The sequence below is a fragment of the Rhipicephalus sanguineus genome, chromosome 1 (assembly GCF_013339695.2).
Source record: "Rhipicephalus sanguineus isolate Rsan-2018 chromosome 1, BIME_Rsan_1.4, whole genome shotgun sequence".
In the NCBI taxonomy this organism is placed as follows: Eukaryota; Metazoa; Arthropoda; class Arachnida; order Ixodida; family Ixodidae; genus Rhipicephalus; species Rhipicephalus sanguineus.
In genome coordinates this window covers 321,003,657-321,031,409 of record NC_051176.1, presented here as the reverse complement: position 1 = coordinate 321,031,409, position 27,753 = coordinate 321,003,657, and the positions used below count along the sequence as shown (strand labels likewise).

Genomic DNA, 27,753 nt, shown 5'->3' with positions numbered 1-27,753 from the left:
GCTCTTCAGGCTGGAAATTTTCCATTCCCAGCTGGAAATTGTATTTCCAGCTGGTAATGAAAACCATTCCAGGCTGGAAATCGTATTTCCAGCATGGATATGGAAATAATTCCCGACTGGAAAGCCATTTCCAGCTTGAAGTTTCCAGTTCCAGTTGGGAAGTTATATTTCCAGCTGGAAATTTTTCCATCTTCAGTTGGGAAATAATTTGCTCAGCATGAAATTTTCCTGTTTGAGCGAGGAAGTGGTATAGTTGACAAAAGGAATTCCAGCTGCCCAAAGATTGATCTGCATACAAGCGATAGCAGATTAAGTGTATAGTGCAGACCGTGCATTTAGACAGGACTTAGAACAGTGGTTCTCAAATGGGGGTCCGCGAGGTCATTTTTCGGGGTCTGCAAAAGCCAAGCTTGCAAAAAAGAAAAAAGTTCTTTGAATCCCCCAACTTGCTCTCTCCGACGCCGCGGCCATGAAAAACGCCGCACCGGCCGCACTGCCGCGATGTTTGTTGGTATCTCAGTAGCTCTATTCTCGTATCATTTCTTGGTGACTTATGACGTTAATGCTGAATGATAACCTACTCTGTATTGTAAATACAGCATACAGAAATTGTATTCCTTTTTTTAAGGTTAATACCATTAAAGACAGCGGTCCAATAGACCGCATAAATTATTATGTCCCCGCAGTCAGCCACAGTTTCGAACAGCGCATGGCGGCCAGTCGTGGGCGCGCGTGTGTGTGTGTGTGCTCGGTGTTCGATAGTCTAGGGTGTTTCCTTGATGAATATCTGTGTGACAGTTACATGGAATAGTTATTTTTGGTCAGGTTTATCTCTGGAAAGTGTTACGAGTGATGACCAGCATGTTCGAGCGGTTCTTATTGCTGTACTGCGTGCGATGTCTTGGATACACCAGCGCCGATCAAGGGACAGCGATTTTCTCAGCTCTGAGTGTTCCATTTGGAGGTAAGTTGCACTTATATATTTCAAGTATAAGTGAACGTTTGTCCCGAATGTTTGTGGGCTTCGTTATCACGGTGTCGCGTTACCTGGCTGTGTGTAATGTTTACATATGCGCGAAGTACGCTACAGGCCGGTTTGTGTAAGCAGCCTTTGTCTCCATAGCCCTGTGCCGTGCAATGCTTGCGCCTACTGGTGCGCATGCGTCTATGCAACAAACGCGAGTAATTACATGTGTTCGAGTGAACTCATTAGACGCCTATTCGGAGTAGTTTAAGGTCGATATAAATAATCGTTACATAGCACCACAGTGCTCATCAGATCTTGCTCACCTTTGCTTTGCACTGCATTGACTTTGTATTGTGGTACTGCTTTTGAAAGCTGTATTGATGCTGTTCATGTGATTTGGTAAAACTATACTTTTGGTAGAATTGCGTTTTATGGATCATTGTGGATTTGATGTTCGCTCACTATGTATAAATTTTTTTTTTCAGGTGGTGTACGAGGATATGAGCAAACTCATTCTTCATCTCGAGATATGTTCCAACACTTGCTACAAGCGTTCAGATAAATGCTGTTAAAATAAATGCTGTTAAATTTCACCACCATGTTCTTTGACTGTGTGCAGTTCACTGGACGAACAGGTCCTGTAGGAACCATGCTAAGGCGCATGCGATAGCCGCGAGGTCAAATCTGGAAATTCTTCCATTTCCAGCTGGTAATGAAGGATTCCAACTGGAAATTTTGCCATTTCCTGCTGGAAATATTTGCTGGGAATATTTCCATTCCCAGCAGGAAATATTTCCATTCCCAGCTGGGTTATGGAACCTGGAAATTTTTCCAGGCTGGAAATGTTTCCATTTCCAGCTGGGAAAATTTCCAGCCTGGAAAGATTTCCAGGTTTCATAACCCAGCTGGGAATGGGAATCATTTTCACCTGGGGAGTAAAGGGGCACGGGGCGCGCGCCGGACAGCACAAGGCGTCGATGGTGTGCGGGGAATGGAAAAATACCCGATGGTGTGCACCCCCGCCACGTCGACGCAAGCCATTGGCCGGAGGAAGGCGCGTGCCACGCGACCCGAACTGAGGTGCGGAACCCGAGAGGATCAAGGAGTCATTGTTCGTTGGAGTCGTCAAGAAGCAAGGTGTTGCAAGCCAGCGTCGCACCCGCGACGAGGGCAGTAGGGCTCCGTTCTGGGGGCAGCAGCACGAGAAGCTCGGGAGGGTGGCCGTCGACCTTGGTGCTATCCAAGTGAGGCTCCCCGGGCTTGCAGCAGCCCCGTCACAGCAGTTCGCAGGGCACCTACGGCACTCCCACAGCGCGGCAAGACGACGACGACCCACGGACAGTCACCAGAGAGCCACATCGGCAGTTCGACCCGGTGGCACCAAGGGGAGGCCAGGAGTTAGGCCTAACCGGACGAGACAGACGTTCTCGACAAAGGGCCGGAGGATCTGCGACGAGGAAGACTAGCGACGCAGCGGATCGACGACGACGACCCCAAGACGTCGACAGCAGCGGCGACGACTGGGCAGGGCGTCGATCTTCGCATCGAATCGAGGCGACGGGCAACACGAACCGTAAGAACGTTCGATTCGCGTAGCGAGACTGAGGCGCCATAGTGGCCAGACTTTGGAATGTGTAGGAGTCAAGCATAGCTTGTAGGCTTTGCGATTTGTTGGAGATTGCGCGCTAGAGCGTCATGTTTTCTAACGTTACTTTTTGATGTAATTTTTTTCTGGTGTTAACTTCTTGTTTGCCGTGGTGTGTTTTATAAAGTGTGTTTGCCGTGACGCCACGGTCTCCCGCCTCGCTCACTCTCCCAACTCCATCACACATTGCAAGCGCTCCCGAGATACGTGACAGCAGGTGTCTGAATAAAGGTAGTGGATGGTTTGTTGGCACTGTTGGTTCCATGTCCCCTGTCGAGTTAGTGCTTCTAGTATCTTAACTTTTGTGAAACGTGCGTCGCAACAGTGGTGGTCACTCATGGAGCATGTGGTTCTGGTCCGTGCGACGATTAGTTAGAATGTGTGCTTCACTGCCTCTTCTTCAATTATACCCATCATACAAAACCTAGTTTAACCTGCACTAGTTCAAACATTATTTACACACTGAAATGTTATCTTTGTCACAAGCAATACATTGGCGAAGCCGGGCAACCAATTAACGTTAGATTAAACAGGCATCATGCATACAGGGCAAAAAGAAATTACCAGAAGCATTGGCACAGCATTTTAATGTGGCAGGGCAAAACTTTAATGAATTTCAGGGGCATGCGAATAATCAAATTTTCAAATATACGAATAAGGCAGAAAGCTGTCTTCGAATATTGAATCGAATGAAGGGTATATCATGATCATCATCAGCCTTTCTTATGGCCCTCGCAGTATGAAGGCCTTTCTTCGCGATCTCCATCTCAACGCAAAAAATGGGGTGCACTAACAAAAGGGACAAAAGAAGAAAAACCTTGTCCCTGTTAATATGTAATAATAATATCTGGGATTTAACGTCCCAAAACCACTATATGATTATGAGAGACGCTACAGTGGAGAGCTCCAGAAATTTCGACCACCTGGGTTTCCTTAACGTGCATCTAAATCTAGGTACACGGGGCCTCAAACATTTTCGCCTCCATCGAAAATGCAGCCGCTGCGGTCGGGATTTGATCCCGCGACCTTTGGGCCAGCAGTCGAGCGCCGTAACCACTAGACCACCGTGGCGGGTCAATGCATTGACCTGTTTATTAGTGCATTAAGATGAACAGATAACAACTAGCCCAAATGGTAGTTTTTATACAGTAAATCTCCATTTGACCCAGTCCTGCACGAACAGATTCCATTTTATGCCTCCAAATTTCTTAATTTCGTCTGTCCACTTAACCCTTCGCCATCCTTGGCCATGTGTGCATTGTTAGAAGTTCCTAAACGAAAAGTAACAATAGCTTGTCATTACTGCTTTAATTTAACTTGAACTTCTTGTCATTAAGCTGCATGGTTTTTTAGTAATGCCTTTTTATATATAATAGTTTTAGTAATGCACAAATTACAAATTATGAGGCAGAAAAATAAACTAGTTGACGTGTTCACAAGGTGAGCACTCTTTATGTGCTGTAACAAAATGCCTGAAAGTGAGAAATACCCCCTCCCTTATGCAATGTGACACTCGCACACAGACTTTCCAAGCGTCTAAACAATATTTAGGTAACATTATTGATGGTTATTCTATTGTGCCTGATTACAGAATGCAAAAGTACAACATGTGCTATGTAAGAATGCTGCAGAATAAAGTTTGGTGACAAAGAAACCGTTCCTGTTCCCTGAGCACATAAGACTGAAATGTAGCATGGAGGTCATGCGTGCATCACACATATTTCTCAGCGTTTATCATAAAACATCGCCAATTGATGGGAACGCAGCAAAAATATGCACCGAATGATAGTATGCAGTAACCGCGAAGTTCAACGTAACGTAATGGGCAAGTATTAGCGATTCTTTACTGTAAAATTAAGAATGCATAGCATTTATATTACGTAGGATGACTGAATAGTAAATCTGAGGTTAGGAGTGAATACTAATTTGGTTAAGTAATTTCAAATCAAATAGTTCGAATAGTATATATAACATATAAAGAAAAATGAGCGTTTTTGTCATGAGCCAACTAATTTGCACTATATTTTTAAGAATTAGAACTAGGCTTGTGTGAGTGTCACTTTTAATGCGATAGCAATTATATGGACACTCTCAATGGGTTTTTGCCGTCATGTCCCATATAAAGTCCAAATTGATAGCATCCCCCCGCACATAGTATGTTCTACCGCGGGTAAAAGCGCGCAAGCAGGGGCAACCAACGCGACTGAGGTGAAACGAAGCTTGAGCAGTAACTTTGATTCTAAGGGGGTGGTCACGAACACTGGCACGCGCGCTATCTCGGCAGCCATCAGCGACAGCTCGTATACCCTTCTACGTGCTACGCTCTCAACGTGATGAGATTGTGCGGAAAGAGAATCTCTCCATGGAGCGGCTGTATTCTCTTACATTGTCGTTTTGTAGAGTTACGCGAGATTGTATCCAAAAGAGTTAGCTGCCAGCCTCACTTGGTATAACATTACAATTAGTTGCTACCGCATTCACTGATTCGCCCTTGCAGTGAAACTGTGACTTTTTTTGGTTCCAGGCAAAGTGGAAGCAATATTGAATTGTAGAAGGATTTAAATACTGGTATAGAGCGAGTTAGATGTGGCAAAATATGTTACATTTTAAAATTTGCTACACTTAGCACAGATAAGCATACATAACACGCTTTTAAATAAAAAAAAAATGTAAAAAGTCTGAGTGCAGGTAATATATACATTTAACCTTCAAGTGTGGCTTTGCAGCAGTGCAGGTTTCTTCTGGCAGGTGGCTTTTCGGCATTACAGCAGCATGCTGCAGTGACGGCACCTTGTCAGTCGGGTTACTTGCGGTAAACTAAGTCTATTCACTCATTTCGAATACGTACTTTGAAATTTCAGAAATTTTAAATTCTCGTCGAAACAAATATGGATACTGTAATATTCGTTCGAATATTTGAAGTACACGAATAGTCGCCCATGCATAGTGATACATTACTTGCTCGAATATTCGAATTTGTCCAAATATTCACGCCTTTAAAGGGACACTAAAGGCAAATAACAATTTAAGTCAGAGTGAAAGCTCAATGTACGACAACTTCTAAAACGGCAATACAGTCGAACCCATTTATAACGAACTTGAAAGCGCCGCGAAAAGTGGTCGTTATATCAGTAGTTCGTTGTAAATGGACTCTCCCTCAAAAACGTGCATTTAGTGGCCAAGCCGCTTTTTTTTTCTGCGCATTTTTATTGAAAAGTGCTAACAACCGGTGTCACGTTAAGCCTTTTCGCTTTGTGAAGCGACGCCCGCTGCATGCACGAGTGAATTGAACCGTTTTTGCAGTGAACTGACCGTTTTACTGAACCGCGGTACCGCCACATGGAGCTGATCATCCCTGGCTAGTTGCGTGCAGCACGTCGCCTGCACAGTTCACGCCATCACTGCCGGGCCGCTTGCTGTATTACGTGCATTTGTGCGTTCTTCATGTTCGTTTCCCTTCAGACCATGCACGGGTGCTGCGAGTAGCCTGTTCGTTCAACGTGGCGAAGACAAGCATTTTGCAAGTAACGCACACTCTACGTCTCCGCGATGCTCTGACAATCCTGCACGACGAGGCGCGACGCGCTTCGGTTGTCGCCATAGTTTTCGCCTAATAAAACACTAAGTATACGCTCGCTGTAAGTGAATCGACATTTCCTGGTGCCCGTGCTGCTCAACACCAGCAAACTAGTTTCGTTTCCACGAAGCGATGTGCACTTTATCTCGCACGGCGCGGCGGCGGCGAACTTGCGAACGGTAGCATCGCGCTTGTACTGCTCGTACCGCCGTCAATACGAACAGTTTACGCCACACGTGCAGCCGCGCAGACAGCTGCAGATGACTGTGATAGGGTTGTCGGCGATAAGTTATAATGGCACGTTCATCGCCAGCCACCACATCGCCTTCGCTCTCTTTTGATGCTTATCTGTGAAGGCATCGCTGCAATTGCACGGAAGTCGTAATCATTGATCGACCGGTCTCTGCCGTTACCGAAAAGGGGAGACATTTTGCGGAACATTGTGGCGTCGACGCAGTTAACTTTTATGCGCCGAAAAGTTATCGCGGTCATCGCTTATTGCATTTTATGGCTTCTTGTGTTCCAAGGCGTAGGTTCATCGTAGGCGGTCGTAGCTGCAAAGAACAGCACCAGAAAAGGTTGCTGTGCGAAAAGCTGACCGCAAGGCTTCATGCTGCCTCATATTTCTTTCTTTTTTGATTCCTCACTGCCATTCTGCCACTAAAGAAATGACTGGAAAGTGAGCGACCACGCTCGCAGCGTCCAAAATCAGCGTGCGGTGCTCGCCGATCTAGGGTATTTTTGTCACAAATAAACTGGAGTGGGGTGCGCGTGAGCACGCGCCTCTCTCATGCTTTAGAAGGCCTGTTTTAATTTTTTTCGCTTCATATACGCCATATTTTTGCCGCGACCATGTATGAAGTGTTCATTGTATAAGTAGGAGGCTTTGAAAAATGTTCGCTATACATGGACGCAATTTCAATGGGTAGCATAGGAAAATCGTAAGTGCACCGAAATATGGTCGTTATAACCGATAGATCGTTATATCTGGGATCGTTATAAGCGGGTTCGACTGTATTATCAACAGCAGTGCCCTACGTACCGAGAATTTAAGCTAAATGTATCACATGATGAGCGCCACGAGTGGGACATTTTCGAAGTGATCCCGATGACGTACGAGTCTGCCTACAATAAATCACTAGTAATAAAACTAGCAGCAATAAAAAAAGAACCTTCAGTGCATCAAAATACGCAAGAAAATGCTGTTTGTTCGTTTTCGTTTGATTCATGGAAAAAAAAAAAACCTCTGTGGCATTGCCATGGGAAACGGCGCGCGTGGTTCAAAGGTTCCGTTTTCGCCGAACTGCGCTTCGCCCGGCGCCCTACTTCGCTCACGCGGTCGCGTCTCAGTGGTAGTTTCGGGATCGCGTACTGCCGCGTGCGTTTTGCGCGCTCGTGAAAGTCGCTCTGACGGGAGTTTCGACAAAATGCCGCATGCATGTGATATTGCCGGGTGCCCGAATGGTGCACAACGCCAGTGCTGCAGGAAGGAAACCGATGTGTCTTTTCACTGGGGGCCCGCGGAATGAACCCTCTCGCTGAATTGGAGCCCAGTGTCGCGAGCCAATGTCTCGTTGTCAAGTTCTCCGTCCACATCCATTGCGGCGATTGCAGCAAGCTTCGATGGCTTCGATGGCCGTTGTTGCTGCTGTGGGTCCCACTACTTTCGCTCTGCTGCTACTAGTGCCGGCGGCAGTACAGTAAAGACGGGCAACGTTGGGCACAGCAGCAGTGACGTATGAAAGTCAGATTTCAGGCGGGTGATTTGAAGTGCGCTAACGCGATGCGGACCACTAAAATGTGATTTTATTTCAAAATAAGCACTTCCTTGGCATACAAGTAGCACTAAGAGGTTTCTGGACCGCTATTTCAACAATCAACGTCAACTTAATATTTGCCTTTAGTGTCCCTTTAACCACATATTCGACCATGGCCGAATATTCAGCAAAAGCCTAATACACATATTGCCACGTGCGTTTCTTTATTACTTTTGCTATATTCGGCTTTCGGCCACAAAGACTCAGCAACGCTCAGCGCGAACCGCGCCTCATTGTTCGAGAAGCTTCGCGATCATTGTAGATCGTTTTGTTAAGATTGCGTGCAAGACGCGCACACTCGAGCTTATTCTAGAATTTGCACGACAGCCAGCGATAACGCTGGAATATTCGACGGCACATGTTTAAATGCCGACGCGCTTCACCGCTTGTCAGTTGATCGACGGTCGACGCTCTGTTCGATGCTATCAGGGTATTGCTGTAGTTTGACCTTCAGTTTCCCGGCCACAAGTTCGGCCAAATAAACACTTTCATCTCGGACGTGCTGACTGCTGTCTTCGTCGACGCCACGACCACGTGACATCTGGTGGAGGTGCTGCTTCATGATCCGGACGCCACCGTGGAGCGCTGACCCAAGCCCAAGCCGCGAAGAAGACGACTCTAAGGACAACCCGGATCCTTGAACCAGCCGCCGGCAGAAGGGACTACAACCAGAGTACGGGCTCCTTCCCGAAAACGCCAGGCAGCCGAAGACCGTCACATCGACCGCCGAGACGATGAAAGACCCCCTGCCACCTACAACGGTAGTGATGCAACAGCCAAGGGAGCCACCGACTTTCCGTGGATCGTCGTTTGAAGACCCGGAGAGCTGGCTGGAGACGTACGAGCGAGTCGCCGCCTTCAACCACTGGGACACTGAAGAGAAGCTGCGCCACATCTACTTCTACTTAGAAGACGCCGCGAAGACGTGGTTCGAAAACCATGAATCGAGCCTTCAATCCTGGGACCTTTTCCGGACGACGTTCCTTAATACCTTCGTGAGCATCGTCCGCAAGGAAAAGGCTGCTGCTTTGCTGGAGACAAGAGCACAGCTACCGAATGAGACGGTCACTATCTACACGGAAGAGATGACGCGACTGTTCCGCCTGGCCGATGCTGCCATGCCTGAGGAAAAAAAAGTCCGCTTCCTTATGCGGGGAGTGAAACAAGACCTCTTTACAGGATTGGGAAAGGAGGCTACAACAATTGAAAAATCCCTCGAGATTAGGACAAAGCAATACAACCGCTCAACCCTGTCGACAGGCTACACCGAAGCGCACTCGCGAGGCACCGACGACCTACGGGAAACCATCAGAGCGATAGTGCGGGAGGAGCTGCGCAAGCTATTGCCTTCAGCGCAGCCTCAAGTGGATTCGATCGCCGACATGGTCCGTGAGGAAATCCAGCAGTCGCTTGGCACCCCCGATGCAGCGCAGCCGCAGCTGCAAGCAATGAACTATGCTGCAGCAGCCCGACGCAACGGCCCCGCTCCACGTCCACGTCAAGACGCCGCGCTGTCGCAGCAGTTCTGCCGCCAGACGCCGCTGCCGCCGCCATCACCACCAACGCTGTACCGTCCTCCTGTCGCCCAGCGCTATGCCCCGCGCTACGCCCCAAGGAAGACCGACGTTTGGTGTGCCCCTGACAACCGCCCGCTCTGCTACCACTGCGGGGAGGCCGGCCATACGTACTGCCACGGCCAGTACCGTCAGATGGGGCTACGCGGATTCGCCATCAACGCGCCGCGCCCGCAGCCAGGCGAACGGCCTCGCGACATCGACAACTACCTCACCGGAACACAGTGGCAAGAACGACGACCTTCCCGCTCGCCTTCGTCAGGCCGCTACATGTCACCGCACCGCCGGCAGTACACTGGCCCAAATCGGGGCCGGTCGCCTAGCCCGTATTCGGGAAACTAAGGGCAGCAACCGATGGAGGTGCGGTTGCTGTACGACGAAATGCCGAAGATCCTTCGCAGCCGCCGCCGACAACAACGCGACGAGACCTTCAGAACACGATGCGAAGCAGACGAAGCCCTGCCGATGAAACTTCACGGACCGAAGAAGACCCGACGACGCAACATGGAAGCAGCGGAACATACCAACGCAACCGTGACCCGACACCGCGACCCAACAGCAACGCAACACGGACTAGCGACCTCGACGTTCTCATCGACGGCCACAACGTCACAGCTCTCGTCGACACTGGGGATGACTATTCCGTCGTCAGTGGGCCATTCGCCACCAAGCTGAAGAAAGTAAAGACCGCTTGGAGTAGACCCGAAATCCGGACAGCTGGAGGCCACCTGATAACGCCGATTGGTGTCTGCACGGCGAGAGTCACCATCAATAACCGGACTTATCCTGCGAGCTTTGTAATCCTACAAAACTGCTCCAGAGATGTAATACTTGGAATGGACTTCCTAAGTGAACACGGCGCCGTCATCGACCTGAGGTCAGAGTCGATTACACTAACCTCAGATAAAGCGCTCCCACCCCGCGCAACGCCAGGGAACCATGCATTGAATGTGATAGAAGAGCCGGTGACCATTCCGCCGCGTTCCAGCGTCATTATTTCCATCGGCACTGAAAAACCTGCGTACCTTGAGGGCGTCATCGAGGGCGATCAGCACCTACTCCTCAACCGTCAAATTTGCGTCGCACGAGGTATAGCCGAGCTGCGTGACGGTAAAGCAAAGGTAGTGCTGACAAACTTCAGCCAAGAATATAGGCCCTTCAACATTGGTACGACGGTCGCCTACATCGAAGAATGTGTAGCCATCAGCGATGCTTTCGCCCTCTTCGATGCTGCCGAACCTGCTTCGACGAGTCGAGGTCCCGAACCAGATTTCGACGTCAACCCAAGCCTTCCGAAGGTCAAGCAAGACCAGCTCAAAACCCTGCTCGTAAAATACAAGGACTGCTTTTCATTGTCGTCCAGACTTCGGCAGACACCGATCGCAAGACATCGCATCATAACAGAAGAAAGTACCAGGCCACATCGTCAGAGCCCGTACAGAGTTTCGACGCGAGAACGTGAGGCCATGAAGAAACAAGTCGACGAAATGCTACGCGACGACATCATCCAGCCTTCAAAGAGTCCGTGGGCGTCACCAGTGGTGTTAGTGAAGAAGATGGGACCATACATTTCTGCGTCGATTATCGTCGCCTGAACAAAATCACGAAAAAGGACGTGTACCCTCTTCCACGTATAGACGACGCCCTAGATCGACTCCACAACGCGAAGTACTTTCTTCGATGGACCTCAAGACAGGCTACTGGCAAATCGAAGTCGACGATAGAGACCGAGAAAAGACTGCGTTCATAACACCAGACGGCCTGTTCGAGTTCAAGGTCATGCCCTTTGGTCTTTGCTCGGCACCTGCGACTTTCCAACGAGTCATGGATACTGTATTAGCGGGCTTCAAGTGGCAGACTTGCCTTGTTTACTTGGACGACGTCGTTGTGTTTTCCTCGAACTTCGACGAACACCTCCAGAGACTTCAATCCGTACTTCAAGCAATCAAGAACTCCGGGCTCACCCTGAAGCCAGAAAAGTGCCGCTTCGCGTAACAGGAGCTCTTGTTTTTGGGTCACGTGATCAGCAAGACTGGAGTGCTTCCAGACCCGCAGAAGACAGCTGCCATCGCCGCTTTCCCGCCACCCACCGACAAGAGGGCCGTGCGCCGATTTCTCGGCTTGTGCGTCTATTACAGACGCTTTGTCAAAGACTTTTCACGGATAGCCGAGCCACTAACGCAGCTCACGAAGACCGACGTCGAATTCAGGTGGCAAACAGCGCAAGACGAAGCATTTCATGAACTCAAACGACGCCTGCAGACGCCTCCGATACTTGCGCATTTCGACGAATACGCCGATACGGAGATTCACACCGATGCAAGCAGCGTAGGACTCGGCGCCATCCTTGTGCAGCGGACGGGTGGACTGGAAAGGGTTATCAGTTATGCTAGCCGGTCGCTGTCTAAGGCAGAGGCCAACTATTCCACAACAGAAAAGGAGTGCCTCGCCAAAGTTTCGCCCCTACCTCTACGGCAGGCCCTTCAAAGTTGTGAGCGACCATCACGCCTTGTGTTGGCTAGCTAACTTGAAGGACCCTTCAGGTCGTCTCGCACGGTGGAGCCTAAGACTTCAAGAGTTTGACATTACCATCGTGTACAAGTCCGGAAGGAAACACTCAGACGCCGACTGTCTGTCTCGTGCCCCCGTCGACCCACCACCGCCCGACGACCCAGATGATGACAGCTTCTTGGGAGCCATAAGTGCCGACGACTTCGCCGAACGACAGCGAGCCGACCCGGAATTGAAGGGCCTTGTGGATTACCTCGAGGGCAGAACCACCGTTGTTCCGAAGGTATTCACGTGGGGACTGACGTCGTTTTTCTTGCGCAACGGTGTTCTCCTAAAGAACTTCTCACCGCTTCGAGCCGATTGCCTTCTCGTGGTACCCTCGACATTGCGGCCAGAGGTCCTCCAGGCTCTCCACGACAACCCGACGTCTGGACACCTGGGTGTTTCTCGCACACTAGCAAGAATACAGGAGAAGTACTACTGGCCGCGCCTTTCCGCCGACATCACCCGTTACGTAAAGACCTGCCGGGACTGTCAGCGACGCAAGACACCGCCCACTAGGTCAGCCGGGCTTCTGCAGCCTATCGAGCCACCTCGACGGCCGTTCCAGCAAATCGGGATGGACTTACTGGGGCCGTTCCCGACGTCCAATACCGGAAACAAGTGGATCGTCGTGGCAACTGACTACCTCAACCGCTACGCCGAGACAAAGGCCTTACCCAAAGGCTGTGCCGCCGAGGTAGCCAAGTTCTTCGTGGAGCACATTGTCTTGCGTCATTGTGCCCCAGAGGTCCTCATCACAGACAGAGGTACCGCCTTTACTGCGGACCTAACTCAGGCGATCTTGAAATACAGCGAGACGAGCCACCGCCGCACCACCGCCTACCACCCACAGACCAATGGCCTCACCGAGCGTCTAAATAAGACCATCGCCGACATGCTGGCCATGTACGTCGATGTCGAACACAAGACATGGGACGCCATCCTTCCGTACGTGACCTTCGCGTACAACACGGCCGTACAAGAAACGACACAGACGACACCATACAAGTTGGTCTACGGACGGAGCCCGGCAACGACGCTCAATGCCATGTTACCAAACGTGACTGACAAGGAAAACATCGACGTGACCCCTTACCTACAGCGTGCCGAAGAAGCATGACAGCTCGCCCGCCTACGGATCAAGAACCAGCAGACGACTGACAGCCACCGCTACAACCTTCGACGACGCCACATTGAATACCAACCCGGTGACCGTGTATGGGTATGGACGCCAATACGCCAACGGGGACTTAGTGAGAAGCTTCTTCGACGATACTTAGGACCGTACAGGGTATTTCGACGCCTCGGCGCACTCGACTACGAGGTTGTCCCTGACGGCATTACGCACTCTCAGCGGCGCCGTGCACAACCTGAAGTCGTCCATGTCGTGCGCCTCAAACCATATTATGCGTGTTAGCGAATATGAGGACTGTCATTTTGCTTTATTATTGTACTTTGTTGCTTTATTCTTGTAATTTATTGTTGCATGTATTGCCCCCCCCTCCCCGTGTTCTGTTTTAAGCTTCGGGACGATGCTTTTTCAGAGGGGGGCATTGCCACGTGCGTTTCTTTATCACTTTTGCTGTATTCGGTTTTCGGACACAAAGATTGTCAGCAACGCTCAGCGTGAACCACGCCCCATTGTTCGAGAAGTTTCGCGATCACTGTAGATCATTTTGTTAAGACGGCTGCTTGGGCGAGTTGGTTCATGATTAAGATAGATTTACCAGCGCAAAAAAAAAAAGGCCCAGCGTTCGAAGTAATAAATCAGTTGTGAGTGCAGCACTATGTGTGTGTGTCCTTCCTAAATGTCCTGTCTTTTTTGCACTGGTAAATCTATCTTAATCATTTTGTTAAGATTGCATGCAAGACACGCACACTCGAGCTTATTCTAGAATTTGCACGACAGCCAGCGATAACACTGGAATATTCAACGGCACATGTTTAAATGCCGACGCGCTTCACCGCTTGTCAGTTGATCGACGGTCGACGCTATCAGGGTATTGCTGTAGTTTGACTTTCAGTTTCCCGGCCGCAAGTTCGGCCAAATAAACAGTTTCATCTCGGACGTGCTGTGCTGTCTTCGTCGACGTCACGACCACGTGACAATATTTTCAAATCAAATATGCTTCGAATATTCGCACACCCGTATGAACTTATGTCGTTTAACTTTCAAGCTTTGTTTATTTTTATGAAGTACTGCGTTTTCTTTTTCTTATACCTGTGTCACACGGGCACTTTTGAACGGCCATGCAGTCAAAGGCCATTGAAACGCCACAACTCTATCTACTCGATGGAGTTGTCCCACTGCTACACGGCAATTCTGAACGGCCGTTGAGTGGTTCAAGCGTCTCTTGCAAAAACTGCATGGCGCTGCGGATCTATTTTCGTATTCATGTTACCGAAAGTTAAATATTACAAATCTGCTTTAAATCACAAATATGCCTGTTGTTTTTGTTTGAACATTTTAATAAAGTGTTTATTTGTAGTTAGCAATACATATTGAATTTTTAAGTTGCTGAGAAGCGAAACTGTGGCGAGCGATACACGGCAAGACGGGACAATCAGAGACAAGCACGTTGCTGATGTCGAGAGTATGTGCAGTTCGCACATTTCCAGTTGCACAAATACTGTATTAAATAATCGATAGCGCTCACATATACTGCTTTAAATCATACTGGTTAACATTCTTTTTGTAATCGTTGCCGCGGCTGTTCTCCCGACCGTGAACCGAAACATTTCACGCGTGATGCCCTCGGTTTAGCTCGCCAGTGCGATCTCTTCTACTCCCGATCTCCGTGTCGTCTAGGGCAAGCTTCTAGCGACGGCATGCCAAGTTGCAACGCGCACGCTAGGCCGAACAAGCTCTAGCTGCCATGTCAGCGGCCGCGGACTACAGAAGTTGTGGTTTGGTGCTGAGTCAATGAAACATTTTGCAGTTGTTGCATTTAGAAGGGGTGACTTGCATCTTTAACGAAAACGCGGGCGTGCGTGTGAAACACTCAAGTGGTGGTTTGTGGTCGCCACCGTCTTCTACCTCGCGCACGCGTAGTGTGAATTACCGCGGCAACTTCCCGTGATGGCGCATTTTTTCCGCGTTCGTTATGTCGGCACCGCAGGTCCGCGGACGCTAACCGTTCAACATTTTCAAATGTAAGCGGATGCAAACTTACGTCCCAGTCGCATGCCTTGATAATCGGAACCTTGCGCCTGCCTGTTGGTCATGTTTTGCACATGTGCAACCTTTCAAAAATGTTGTTTTAGTTATAGTGCGGTACCGCTTATAGTGCGGATATTCACGACTCCGGCGACTTACATTATAAGTGGTCTATGCTGTATGCGGTTGTCTCTATATTAGTGTTCAAGTGCAGCATACTTTTTTTTATTATAATCTTTTCTGACTTAAAATGTGCAGATACACCTTCACCTGTACTGAACAGAACAGTGACACCGCCTTCGCTTGACATATGATCCGATGCTCATAAGCGGCAGCATGAAAGTTGTTAGCTGAGGGACTAGCAGCACCCGTCTACGAGTTGGAGAAGTGCCAGGAGCGCATGGCTCGCGAGGCGGTAAAGGGACTTGACGCGACGAGGAGCATTAGGAAAGCTCATTCTAGCTGCTTTTTATGTAAAAAACAGTTGAAAATGTAAAAATGAGGGGGTTAACACACAGCTGCACTAACTCCAATGAAAGCCAAACATTGGGCGTAATGCAAGGAGGGCCATCGCCAGGAACTTTTTTAGTGGCTAGTCAGATAAAAAAATATCTATGCGTTTTTGGAACCAACCACTGCAGGTTTAACAACCACTACCGAGAGGGAGCTTTTCATTGCGCCGTGAAAAACTAGGTTGAGAAAAGTCTGTTGTCAGTCTCTTTAATGTGCTGTTGTATGTGCTGTTGAATTTCGCTAACGTACTGCATTGCTAATTTTGTTGCATCGTATTTTTCTTGGTTCTTATTATTCAGTTCCATTGTAACCCTGTTACACATCATAAGTTTACTTGTGGTTGCATTGTAACCCCCTCACTCAAAGCCTTCAGGCCTGTAAGGTATTTTTCAATAAATAAAAATAAATAAACACGACCCTTATATACCTCAGCCAAACTTCCAGTCCCCGAGAGAGAAAATATATAGAGAGTTGTATCTGATTCACAACTTCTGTACACTCCAGCCAATAGGTACAAACATTCCAAGGGAGCTATATCCACTATAATAGGTTCACAGCGACAACCAGTCAGACTTAAGCCTTTTCTCAAAGAATTTTCAACTGCTCTGACTATGAAATTATCATGTTTCTCACTTGGCACACAAACCTATCTCAACAGCCCCTTTCTGTTTTTACTTTCCCTTGCCTACCTTTTTGCATTTGCCTCATCTTCACCTCTCCTTTTGAGGTCAAAGCACACGCATACACAGCTCCGGCAAACAGTTGAAAGATTTTTTTGTCCTCTCTTGAAGCCTCCATCGTCCCCTGCCTTGTTGGGACCCATACAATGTGCTGGCTTTTGTTTCTAGTTATTAAGGGAAGGACATTAGGGCTGCTGTGCTTATCTGGCTTTGGAGTTAGCTTCATTTAATTGTAAGGCGGTGAGAGTCAGAATTCTCGGTAAGGCAATGACTCAGCCATAATAATTGCATCACCTGATTAGATAATTCCATTATTGCTCAGTTAAAAATCTTATGGCGCATTAAGACGTTGGTTACATATTGGCGCCGATTTTGAAAATAGGCATGTATAGGCACTTATAGGCAATTCAGGCACAAATGCCAAAAACAGCCATTTATAGGCACTCACTATGAAAGCCCTTCTTAACCTCTAATTCACGCTCACATATCAAAGATAGGAACAAAATAGGCATTTGCCTAAAATCCGGCCTCCAGTAATAAGCATAAAGTGGGGATGGTCGGCTACAACCAAAGAATAATTGTACACTCTGCCTATAGCCGTCCTACCCAGACAGCATTTGTATAGCAAATCAGTTCTACGGAATCCCGCAAGGTGGCGGAAAGGTTAAGAAAGAAAAAATAGACAACCACCCGTTTGTAGCACGAAGCCACAAGGAAATCCCCCCATACGGATTTCTCAGAAAAAAAGTCTTAGTTGCCGAAAAATTCGTCCTGGTCGGCGTTCGAACCCGGGACCAACGCCATTTCGGGGTGGTCGCTCTACCAATTGAGCTAACCAGGAAGCTAGCAATTGGCAACGCGAGGGCGAATTCAACGACAACTCGAAGCAACTGGACACATATTGCAAATCAGTTCCGCGGAATCCCGCAAGGTGGCAGAAAGGTTAAGCAAGGGAAGTAGACAACCACCCGTTTGTAGCACGAAGCTCAGTTCAGTTCAGTTTCAGTTTATTTTTATTTCGGACATAGTTACATCACATGAAATATGTCCACGAGGCAAGGGAAAAGGAGACTCGTATGTCTCCTGACGAGGCCACAAGCCACAAGGAAATCCATACGAATTTCTCAGAAATAAAGCCTGAGAAATCCGTATGGATTTCCTTGTGGCTTCGTGCTAAAAACGGGTGGTTGTCTATTTTCCTTTTCTTAGCATTTGAATTGATGCCCCATTTAATTGTGTATGCTCATTTCTGTGATATCAAGCATCTTTCGTGTTTTTCAGGTAGCCAATTTTCCCAAGCACACAGATGTTCGTGCCGCTGGTTTTTGGTTGAAAAACTTCCTGAAAAATTTCAGCAAACTTTCTGACATCACTGCTCAAGGAAACGTAACATTTAAAGTAGGAAGGACAAACTGTTAATTATTAACATGTGTAGTACTTACATTAGCAGCGAAAAAGTACTCATGGTTAGAACAGGAAGCACCTAGCACAGCTCTGTAGCACAGATGAATGGCAGGCTGTTCTGGAGGCGTAGCTTGTATTTTTCATAGGTTGTAACCAAATGTAATAATATATGGACTAATTTTAAGTATGACTTAATCGACACGACTCATTTACACTGTGACAAACCTTGTCGCCAGGCGACTCGACGTGCAGTTATGGTGACCTTCAAACGCCATTTAAGAATACAAATCCTATTCAAATCGCGAGAAGAATGCTGTAGTATTCTGTCACTATAATACACAGCCTTTCCACTTCGACCAGTGACTTGCGACATCTTCTGGCCGGTTTTAAGTCCCTTTAGTTCTGTGGCACAAGGTGAAGTCATTTTATTGTGACACTTTTCACCATCACCGGCGCCGTCATGTTCCGTATGATGTCCAAATCGATAGCAGGGCCCCGCATATCATATGTTCTATGTGCAAGTGAAAGGCATGAGCGCTGACCTCGAACGCCACTCAAGCAAAGGTGACACGAGCCGGCTGTCTCCGTCACGCATAAGGCACATGGAGATAGTCCGGCCAACCCGTCTCCGGCCATATCTTGCATCTTCAGAGGGGATCAACAGATGGCTTGCAGCTTTGTTGTGTTGTGCTCTCATTGCAAACTTTGCGTTAAAGCCATAGACAGCACGAAGGCAGCGTTTCTTAAAGGAGTGATCTGCGAGCTTTACTTCGTGTAACACTCCAATTTGTTGCTATTGCGTTCACTGCTTCACCCTTACAGCGAAGCAGACGGTTTTTCTCTCCATGTGACATTAAACACAAAGTGTGTTTTCAGCAACACTCTCCACAAAGAAAACATCAGTGAACTCTGAACAAATTTACGTTGATTGTGATGGTGTGCTGCTACTAACGATATAGATGCGCAAATTTTGCAGCAATAAAGAAATGCTAAAGTGGCATAGTTCTGGAAAGAAAATGTTTGTGCGCATAAACTTTTTTTTAATGTATAATCACTGCGAAAATTGCGAGTGTTTATGTGAAGGTGTTCATGGTTGGCCTCACTCACTCAGGAATTCAATGACCAGAAATGTAGGCACAGCTGCAGAGCGAAAGAAGGAAGACTTATTTTGAAAACAAACGGGATAAAAAGTGCTAGATTATTGCAGGGAAAACTTTTGTGAAAACTACAACTTGTCGAATTTAAGCAACAGCTCCATTTCAAAGCTGTCATTAGACAGCTAGCTCGCTTTTTCCCAGCTAAGTCCGTGCCTGTGTAAATCCTTTGAGGGCCAAGGACGTACATGTACGTCATCCGCTAACAGCCACAAGATGGTCAAAGATGTACATGTACGTCATGCCTGTATGTTTAAAACGCATGCCTTTTTCTATCATTTCTCTTGCTTGGCATGTGCTGCCACACTGCGGGAATACGTGGAATTTTTTCCTTGCGCTGATGTCCCTCGGTTGTTGTTTTTTTAATGCTTTACAAGAGCTGTGCGCCAGCTAGTTTCAGTTTCGTTCTTCAGCCAGTTCCCACTTGTTGCACCCGCATAACTGATGGCTTTCCCCTTTAGAATCTCTCAAAGGGTGACCATTCTGTTACTCTCGTTTATTGCTCCCCGGGGCAAGATTAAGCCCGCTTCCATGCAGGCGCTGACTGACACAAACGATGCCGCTGTGGTTGAGTTTCCCGTTTCGGGGACTCAAAGGAAACCGCTTCCGTTTCATTGACGATAAGACGAAAGATTATTATAGGTTTCGGACTTGTTTTCGCTTTCCGGACGCACTCACAACTACACAGTTTTCTTCAGTGCGCTCACCCGCGCAGTTTGCTTTCGCTATGGAAGTGTGCGTCGGTTTCTCTGCCACAAGTGAGTCTAGCGGCAATTCCTCCGAATCGCCGCTCGACTGCCGAATCGGAATCTGATTCAGTAAATGTCAGCCCGTCATACGAGGAGTTACTTACGAGTTAAGACTCGGATGTTGATGGATGAGTGAGCGAGATCTCAAAAGCGTGCGCGGTGAGACGATGCTGGCTGGATCCAAAGGTGGCTTTTCTGCCCCCCCCCCCCCCCCCCCCCCCCCGTGTTTCCATTTCACACCACTTCGTGCACTTATTTTTGTACGTCTCTGAAGTGCACAGACGTTTATTTCAACACAATTTTTTAAGTCGTTCAATTTTTTTTAGAATTTATCTTGCTGTTACTCACAAATAAACGATGTGTATGTAACCACCCAAATGATTTTTTTGTCACTTTACGGTCACCCCAAAAAATTTTACACAATTTTTTTTCTTACATAGATTTGTCTGAAGAATTTAATTCTGAAGAATTTAAATTCGTGCTACAAAACGGGTGGTTGTCTATTTTCCCTTTCTTAAGTATATACTAAGTTACTGAATAAAGTAACCCATTACCGGTGACGTTGTTACTTGTAGTGCATTACCACCAACACTTGGTGGAAGCAAACAGCTTACCTCTCTGCTGTTTGCTTCCACCCAGCGTTGACCGTGAACAGTTTAAGATGCTTACTGCGATAGCACTGTTGGCGATAAGATATACTTGCGTAATTGCCAGTGGCTGCCATCATGTCTCTAACCATCGCTGCTTCGACTGAAAGGTGAAGTATCATACCGACAGCAAGGTACTGGAGAACTACATGAAGTAAGGCTCTTAGTTTTATCAGCCACATATCTACTGCAATAAAAGTTACCATATTAATCAGCCAAATTAACAGGGAAACAAAACGACCTCACTCAAAGACCACAAACATTTGCTGTCATGATATTGGCATGATAATCAGTTCAAGCAGAGGGCTAGCTAGGGGAGGAAACATACGTTCATCTAAACACCACCCTGCCTTTGTCCTTACTGGGCAAATGGGAAGGCATCCTTATCTGCTCACCCTTGCCATCCATCGCACTAAGAGCACACTGGACAGGGTCTTATTGCCCTTCCGGCTTTCTATGCAACCAGAAGGTGACAGTGATGGAAAAAACTGGCTTCACAAACTCCCCCACTTCCACGTTTTCTATCGTGTTAAAATGTGAACAACAACACAGCTGGGTGAAAAAAGCCTCTTTGCTTTCACTGCAACACCAATAGACTCTACAAGTACCTTAATGCCCCATGACTAGAAGGTTAAATAACCACATGGCAATCACCCACTGTGAAGAATGTGAAAAGAAACTTACCAACAATGCACAGAGCTGTGTCCGACCCTTCTGTGCAGCCTCATGCAGTGGTGTAAAACCCCACCGGTCAGTAGCATTCACCACAGTACTGTACTTTATCAACAAGGCTGCTATGTCCAAATGCTAAAGGGAGGGGAAAAAAGGGGCTCAGATGAGCTTCAAAACAACCACATTCTTTTACCACAATGCAGGGTTTAACCAACAGTTCTTGGTTACACATAGTGATGCAAGTTCTAAGCAATGTGGCACATTCACTTTACTTTTCAAACAGGCATCCAACAAAGCACCAATATATTACATTGCATTTTCAACCCTATTCATTATAGTACTCGACAGGCAGTATCTGGACTAAATGAAATTATGTTACTGATCCCTCCTCATATTAGAGGGACACTATAAAGAGAAAAAGCCATTTCAATTATACAGTAGACTCCCGTTAAGACGAACTCGAAGGGACCGCGGTCATCTGTTCATCTTATCAGGAGTTCGGCTTATCAGAAGTGCCCCCAAAAAGAGAGATGCTAACATGCCAAGTGCATCCAAATATGGGTGATTCCACGAGAGATCGAACATGCCTGTCCGGTCGCAATTTTTGTTTTGTCTGGGTTTTTTATATGTTATGTGGGCACATTCAAAGTGCACGGAACTGAAAATTTTATTTCCAAGAAACGCTCCCAGCGCGCCAAAAAAATATTTGAAGGTGGCGGCGCGTGCCTCCTGTTTTTGCTCACTGCAATGTTTTCGGATTTCACGGCCGAATTTAGCGCGAACTATAAATGATGTGTCGAAAATTTCTTTTGCTGGTTTTAATACGCATTACTGTGAATTACATTCATGCTTTTTTTATGCCGTCCTCAAAAAGAAGAAAATGTGAAAAAATGGCAAACACGGCCGAGATCAAAAAAGGGTCCTAAGTTTGAGGCGCCTTGACGCCTTTACTATTTCAAACAGAAACTTGAAAACAGTGTCAACTATAGAAAAGAGCCTTTGCAACATTTATGCGGAAGATCAGTTTCCTACGGGCAGCGAAAAAAAAGAAACAAATAGTTAAAAACGCGAGTTTTTTCAAAAAGGTACATTTTCAAAAAATAAAATAAAAAAAACTCGGGTCTCAATTTTGACGGCAATTTTTTATCGAAGAGCACTTATGTCAATGAACACACGGTTTTAATATCATATGTCCTCATTTGCTTTGTTCACGAGATATAACTGGCCAAAGTGACCCTTGCTGAGAGTGCTCACTTCAGTGCGACTGATGGTTGTTAATAGCTTGCATTGTGCGTAAATCGCAGTTTTAATTATTCTGCTGCAGCAAAACCTTGCTCTGGTGGCTTTTCGTCAAGAAAAATGTGTTCTCAGATTTTATTTGTGTCTAGCGCGTGCAAAAGTGGGCTGCTGCCTCCCTCTGAATGGCTCACGTGTAAACAGTTCGCAGCCTACAACCTCGCCTACAATCATCAGAGGAAAGATGGGCGCGCCTGTTCAAGATATCAACCGCTTCTTCTTCCTGAAGGAATGCCTGGTCTACCTCATCGCGGTTAGATGTAGTCAGGCTTTCCTTAAGGAGCGTAAATCAATGCAAGCAGACCTCGCAGGTGTCCCGAAGATCCTCAGCCTATGACAGTAGCTTCTGGAGGTAGTCAACAACAAAAAGAGCAAAGAAAAACAATTTGCGCAACGAAAACGTTTTCCTCAGCAATCTTCTTTTTGTGAACGCGTAAATAATCGGCACAGAACAATCCGACGTAGCCATGGGCCGCGCGCATCGCGTGTAGTGAACAGCTAGACCTAGAGCAAGCCGAAACGTTTATACTGAACGGCGCCGCACAAATTATCTCACATCTGCGCAGCTGTCATGAACGCGTTTCCAGAACTGCTTACGGTTTAATATTTTATGACTAAGGGTGTCTAAGCGCTTTGGGCTGTAATATTTAATTTCTAGGCCGCACTCATTGTCAAAACTAAGGGTAATGTCCTTCTGGTGCCACCAATGACCTCTGCTTTCCTCGTCGTGGGAAAGCACTTTAGTAAAGTGGCAACAAAACATCATAAATTGGGCAGCTTCGGCCACTCATGGCTTAATCATGCCGCACCGCACGTTTTCTGGCTGCTGAAACGCTGAGGTAAAGGTCGAGATGATACAGGAAGACGTTATCTGCGACGCCGAAAACATGTGATTGCGGGAAGTGAAATAAACGGCTCGGAAATCATTTGGCTAACTTTTTACAAATGTTGTTTAGGCACAGTGTACATATTACATAGGACATACATATTAACACGGTGTTTTCAATGACATAAGCGCTCTTCGACAAAAAAGTGTCGTCAAAATTGAGGCCTGAGTTTTTTTTTATTTTTTAAAAATATACTTTTTTGAAAAGAACTCGCTTCTTTAACTATTTTCTTCTTATTTTGCGCTGCCTGTAGTAAAACGATCTTCCGCATAAATGTTGCAAAGGCTCCTTGAAATACTTGGAAAAAAGCATGGATGTAATTCACAGTAATGCGCATTAAAACCAACAAAAAAATTTTCCACACATCGTTTATAGTTCGCGTTAAATTCGGCTGTGATATCCCAAAACATTGCAGTGAACAAAAACAGGAGGTCTGCGCCGCCACCTTCAAATACTTTTTTGGCACACTGGGAGCATTTCTTGGAAATAAAATTTTCGGTTCCGTGCACTTTGAATGTGCCCACATATCATATAAAAAACCCAGGCAAAACAAAAATATCGACCGGACAGGCCTCTCTCGTGGAATCACCCTTTTAGAGGGCGGCAACAGCCCACTTTCGCACACGGTAGAACCAAATAAAATCTGAGAACACATTTTTCTTGACGAAAAGCCACCAGAGCAAGGTTTTGCTGCAGCAGAATAGTTAAAACTGCGATGTACGCACAATGCAAGCTATCAACAACCATCAGTCGCACTGAAGTGAGCACTCACAGCAAGGGTCACTTTGGCCAGTTATATCTCGTAAACAAAGCAAATGAGGACATATGATATTAAAACCGTGTGTTCATTGACATAAGCGCTCTTCGATAAAAAATTGCCGTCAAAATTGAGACCGGAGTTTTTTTTATTTAATTTTTTGAAAATGTACTTTTTTGAAAAAACTCGCTTTTTTAACTATTTGTTTCTTTTTTTTCGCTGCCCGTAGGAAACTGATCTTCCGCATAAATGTTGCAAAGGCTCTTTTCTATAGTTGACACTGTTTTCAAGTTTCTGTTTGAAATAGTAAAGGCGCCAAGGCGCCTCAAACTTAAAACCCTTTTTTGATCTCGGCCGTGTTTGCCATTTTTTCACATTCTCTTCTTTTTGAAGACGGCATAAAAAAGCATGGATGTAATTCACAGTAATGCGTATTAAAACCAGCAAAAGAAATTTTCGACACATCATTTATAGTTCGCGCTAAATTCGGCCGTGAAATCCGAAAAGATTGCAGTGAGCAAAAACAGGAGGCATGCGCCGCCACCTTCAAATATTTTTTTGTCGCGCTGGGAGCGTTTCTTGGAAATATAATTTTCAGTTCCGTGCACTTTGAATGTGCCCACATAACATATAAAAACCCAGGCAAAACAAAAATTGCGACCGGACAGGCATGTTCGATCTCTCGTGGAATCACCCATATGTTACTTGAAAACACTGAATGGAGTAGACTTACAATGGGGGCAAAAAGACAAGAAAAGGCATTTATTTGGCTCATCTAGATAAAAACTATGCTTTCAAGCAGAGTATTTAGACGAATCGTACGAGCACCTGATTTCACAGGTTCAAAAATAAAATTTTATGAAGATACTGCTACCACATTTTAATGATAAAACTGCAGCACGCTCCTAGGAAGACGATTAAAAAAAAAGGAGAGAGAAGCACAATTTTCCTTCAAATAATGTAAATTTATTGTCCTGGCAGTTCCTTTTCTTCTTTCTGCGAGCCTGTTTTGCTGGCTCTAAGATCACTTCTGGATACGCCTCGGTCACGTGCTGTTGCCTTGACAAAGTTATGATACGTTGAGTTGCTTAAGAAAGTCTGCAAGGTTTTCTTCAAGGTCTGGATATTTTCCCGTTTTCGGCCCGTAGTAACTTTTCCTGATCGACATGCAGCTGAAGATATTCCATTGCGCTACACACGGTCACAAGCCTCACGCACAAGAAAAAAAGACACGACGCAGCTATAATGAGTGTACAAAATAGCCTTCCCTAGTCGTGCACTTCCATAATCAAAATGGTTCATCACAATTTGCACTTCACTGAGAACAGATACAACGCGCACAGGTCCTACGCGAACCAACGTGAACTACAGTGTTCTAGAAGTTTGTAGTGCGCTCACTGAGCGGCGGAGCGTGACACACTTGATGTCGCTGCCGACAGGCGATGCAGCTCGCAGCGTCACCTGAAACTTTCCGGCAGGTTGCTGGGCGCGGCTAGCGCGCGTTGCTGTTTTGCGCGCAAGAAAAGTCAAAGTTACGGTGCACAACACACGGAGCTTCTTTTGATCCAACTTTTCTGTGAGTTGTGGAATAAATTACTGTGACTGATTTACCTTTCGCCGCTGTAGCAATCACAGCAACTTCACTCTCGTGTTTCGAGCCCCACAACAACGCCTCACTTTTTTTTTTTTTTTTGCATATATGAGCTGGTCTGTGTAACTAGGAGAATCTGTTGCTGGGCCTGTTGGTACATACTTGAACAAACGGAAAGACCAGCTTACGGAGGCGTACACAAGGAGAGAAGACAACAGACACTCGCTGCAACTAGCAACAGGTTTAATGAAACCATGACATAACGCGCATGCGTCGTACATAAAACACGTGTGATTCACAATAAGAGAGAATGACATCAGTAACCACATTTTTTTAAAATAGGCAATCTCTTTCTTTGAGAGTGACAGATACAGTAATGCATTTGTTCGAACCATATGTTTCCAGATTTGCGCTTCAATCACTTCCCGTTCGTATTAATTGCGTGGTTCCCTTACCAATAATTTGCGTGTCTTTCAGATCAGGAGAACAGCCGCACATCCGGCAATGAGCGGGCAGATTTGCTCCTCCTCCTGACCTGATAGACGTATGATCTGATTTTATTTACACAAACCCCTGCCTATGTATGCGCAAATGCTTGTCATGATAAACAATTAATGCAGAAATGGTCACTCGTGGTCGAACAATAAACAGGCGATGGCGACGTCGATCTAACAGGCACTGGAGAATCCAAGAGGAGCCCAATTCCTAAGGGCCTCCCACTTCCTAATGACAGCTACTTCAGTCTCGCCTCTACATCTCCTTTTTCCGTACATTTCTATCCGGCCTGTTTCACCCATCAGTAGTTCTGTGCTTAGGACTTCGATAACGAAACAATCAGCCACGTACCAGCGTTCTTTATTATTTGTTTTAGAAGTACCCTGACCACCCCCCCGCACGAGCATATTGTATCGCTGTCACCGCCCTCCTGTTTTCTTGCTTTTATATATATTGTTACCCCACTTGACTCTGCGGTCGTTGGGTCCAGCTGTTTTTTGTTGTGAAACGCTGCCCCAGAAATTTCTCTGCACGTACGCTGCATGCCCAGCGTGCATGACTGCCGGAGGCTGTAGAAAGCGCGTCCCTCCCGTCCAGATGCATTGGCGGACCGTCTTTGAGACAGTTGCAGTTTGCGGATAGACACAGATGCCGATCCTTCAGAAAAACAAGCATATGTAAGTGCAGCAAAGCGGCACGCGTGGTGCCGATCGACGAAGGTCCTTTAAACGAATTAATGGCGTGAACATGTGCTGCTGGGCATACAGGAATGGAAACTCTATAGCTTCTACTAATCAGCTTAAGAAAGAATAAAATGCTCGACCCCCTCCTCCCTCCATTTTCTTTTGTGATCTCTTGTTGTGTCGTTGTGGTGGCCCTCTTCCTGCCTTCAACACCGCGTTTGTTGATCCCCCCCAAAACTACATTGTAACCAGCGTAACCCCGACCAGGCGGATGCACTTCGCACCCCGCAAGAGAAGTTTTCAGGAGAAACTGGGGTGCTATTTTGTAAGCGTTCTGTCACAGAACGGAGGCAGAGCGTTCTATGAGCTGCACGGGATTGGTTGAGGCTCGATTCAAATTCAAATTCAATTGTTTAACGGTCCAAGACGTGAGAATAGCTTGTAAAAGCCATAGAACGGTCACGTGATAGCCACAGAATGGCCGGAGGGCTCGTTCCGTCGACCTCCTCTCCCCGTTCTATCGACAAAAATGGATACAAAACGGTCTCCGGACGACTTGGATTGGATCGAAACGTGTGCGCGTGGGCTGAAGAGAGGAAGTGCGGCTTCACGCGCTGACTGGTGTTCAGTCATCTCCATTTTGCGACAGTTTGCAAAAATGGCGTCTCCGTTCTCGTTCATGCCATTTCGTGTCACCTGCGTGGCTGCTGCAGCCACGCAGAAACGAAGCCCCGAGGTAGAAGATGCGTTGAGGTGATGACTGAAGAGGAGTTCCGGCGGCACTTTCGTCTGAATAACGGTTCGAGTGCTGGCGCTGTTCAAATATTACTACAAGTGGACAAATACTAGAAGCATTGGTTGGAACAGCGTGGTAGCCAGCGCCACTATTGACCGTCTCTCTAAACTGTGGCACCACCTAGCGCCATGTCAAGATG

At 46.8% G+C, this 27,753-nt stretch overlaps 1 protein-coding gene across 1 annotated transcript in view; it reads right to left on the bottom strand.

Moving 5' to 3' along the window:
• The window catches only part of LOC119379489 (poly [ADP-ribose] polymerase tankyrase-2), a 536,202-nt gene that overhangs the window by 162,086 nt on the left and 346,363 nt on the right, over positions 1-27,753 (bottom strand). Inside the window, exon 18 of the mRNA XM_037648790.2 lies at positions 21,122-21,244. Coding sequence (XP_037504718.1) covers positions 21,122-21,244 — 123 coding nt within the window. The remainder of the gene's footprint in view (positions 1-21,121; positions 21,245-27,753) is intronic.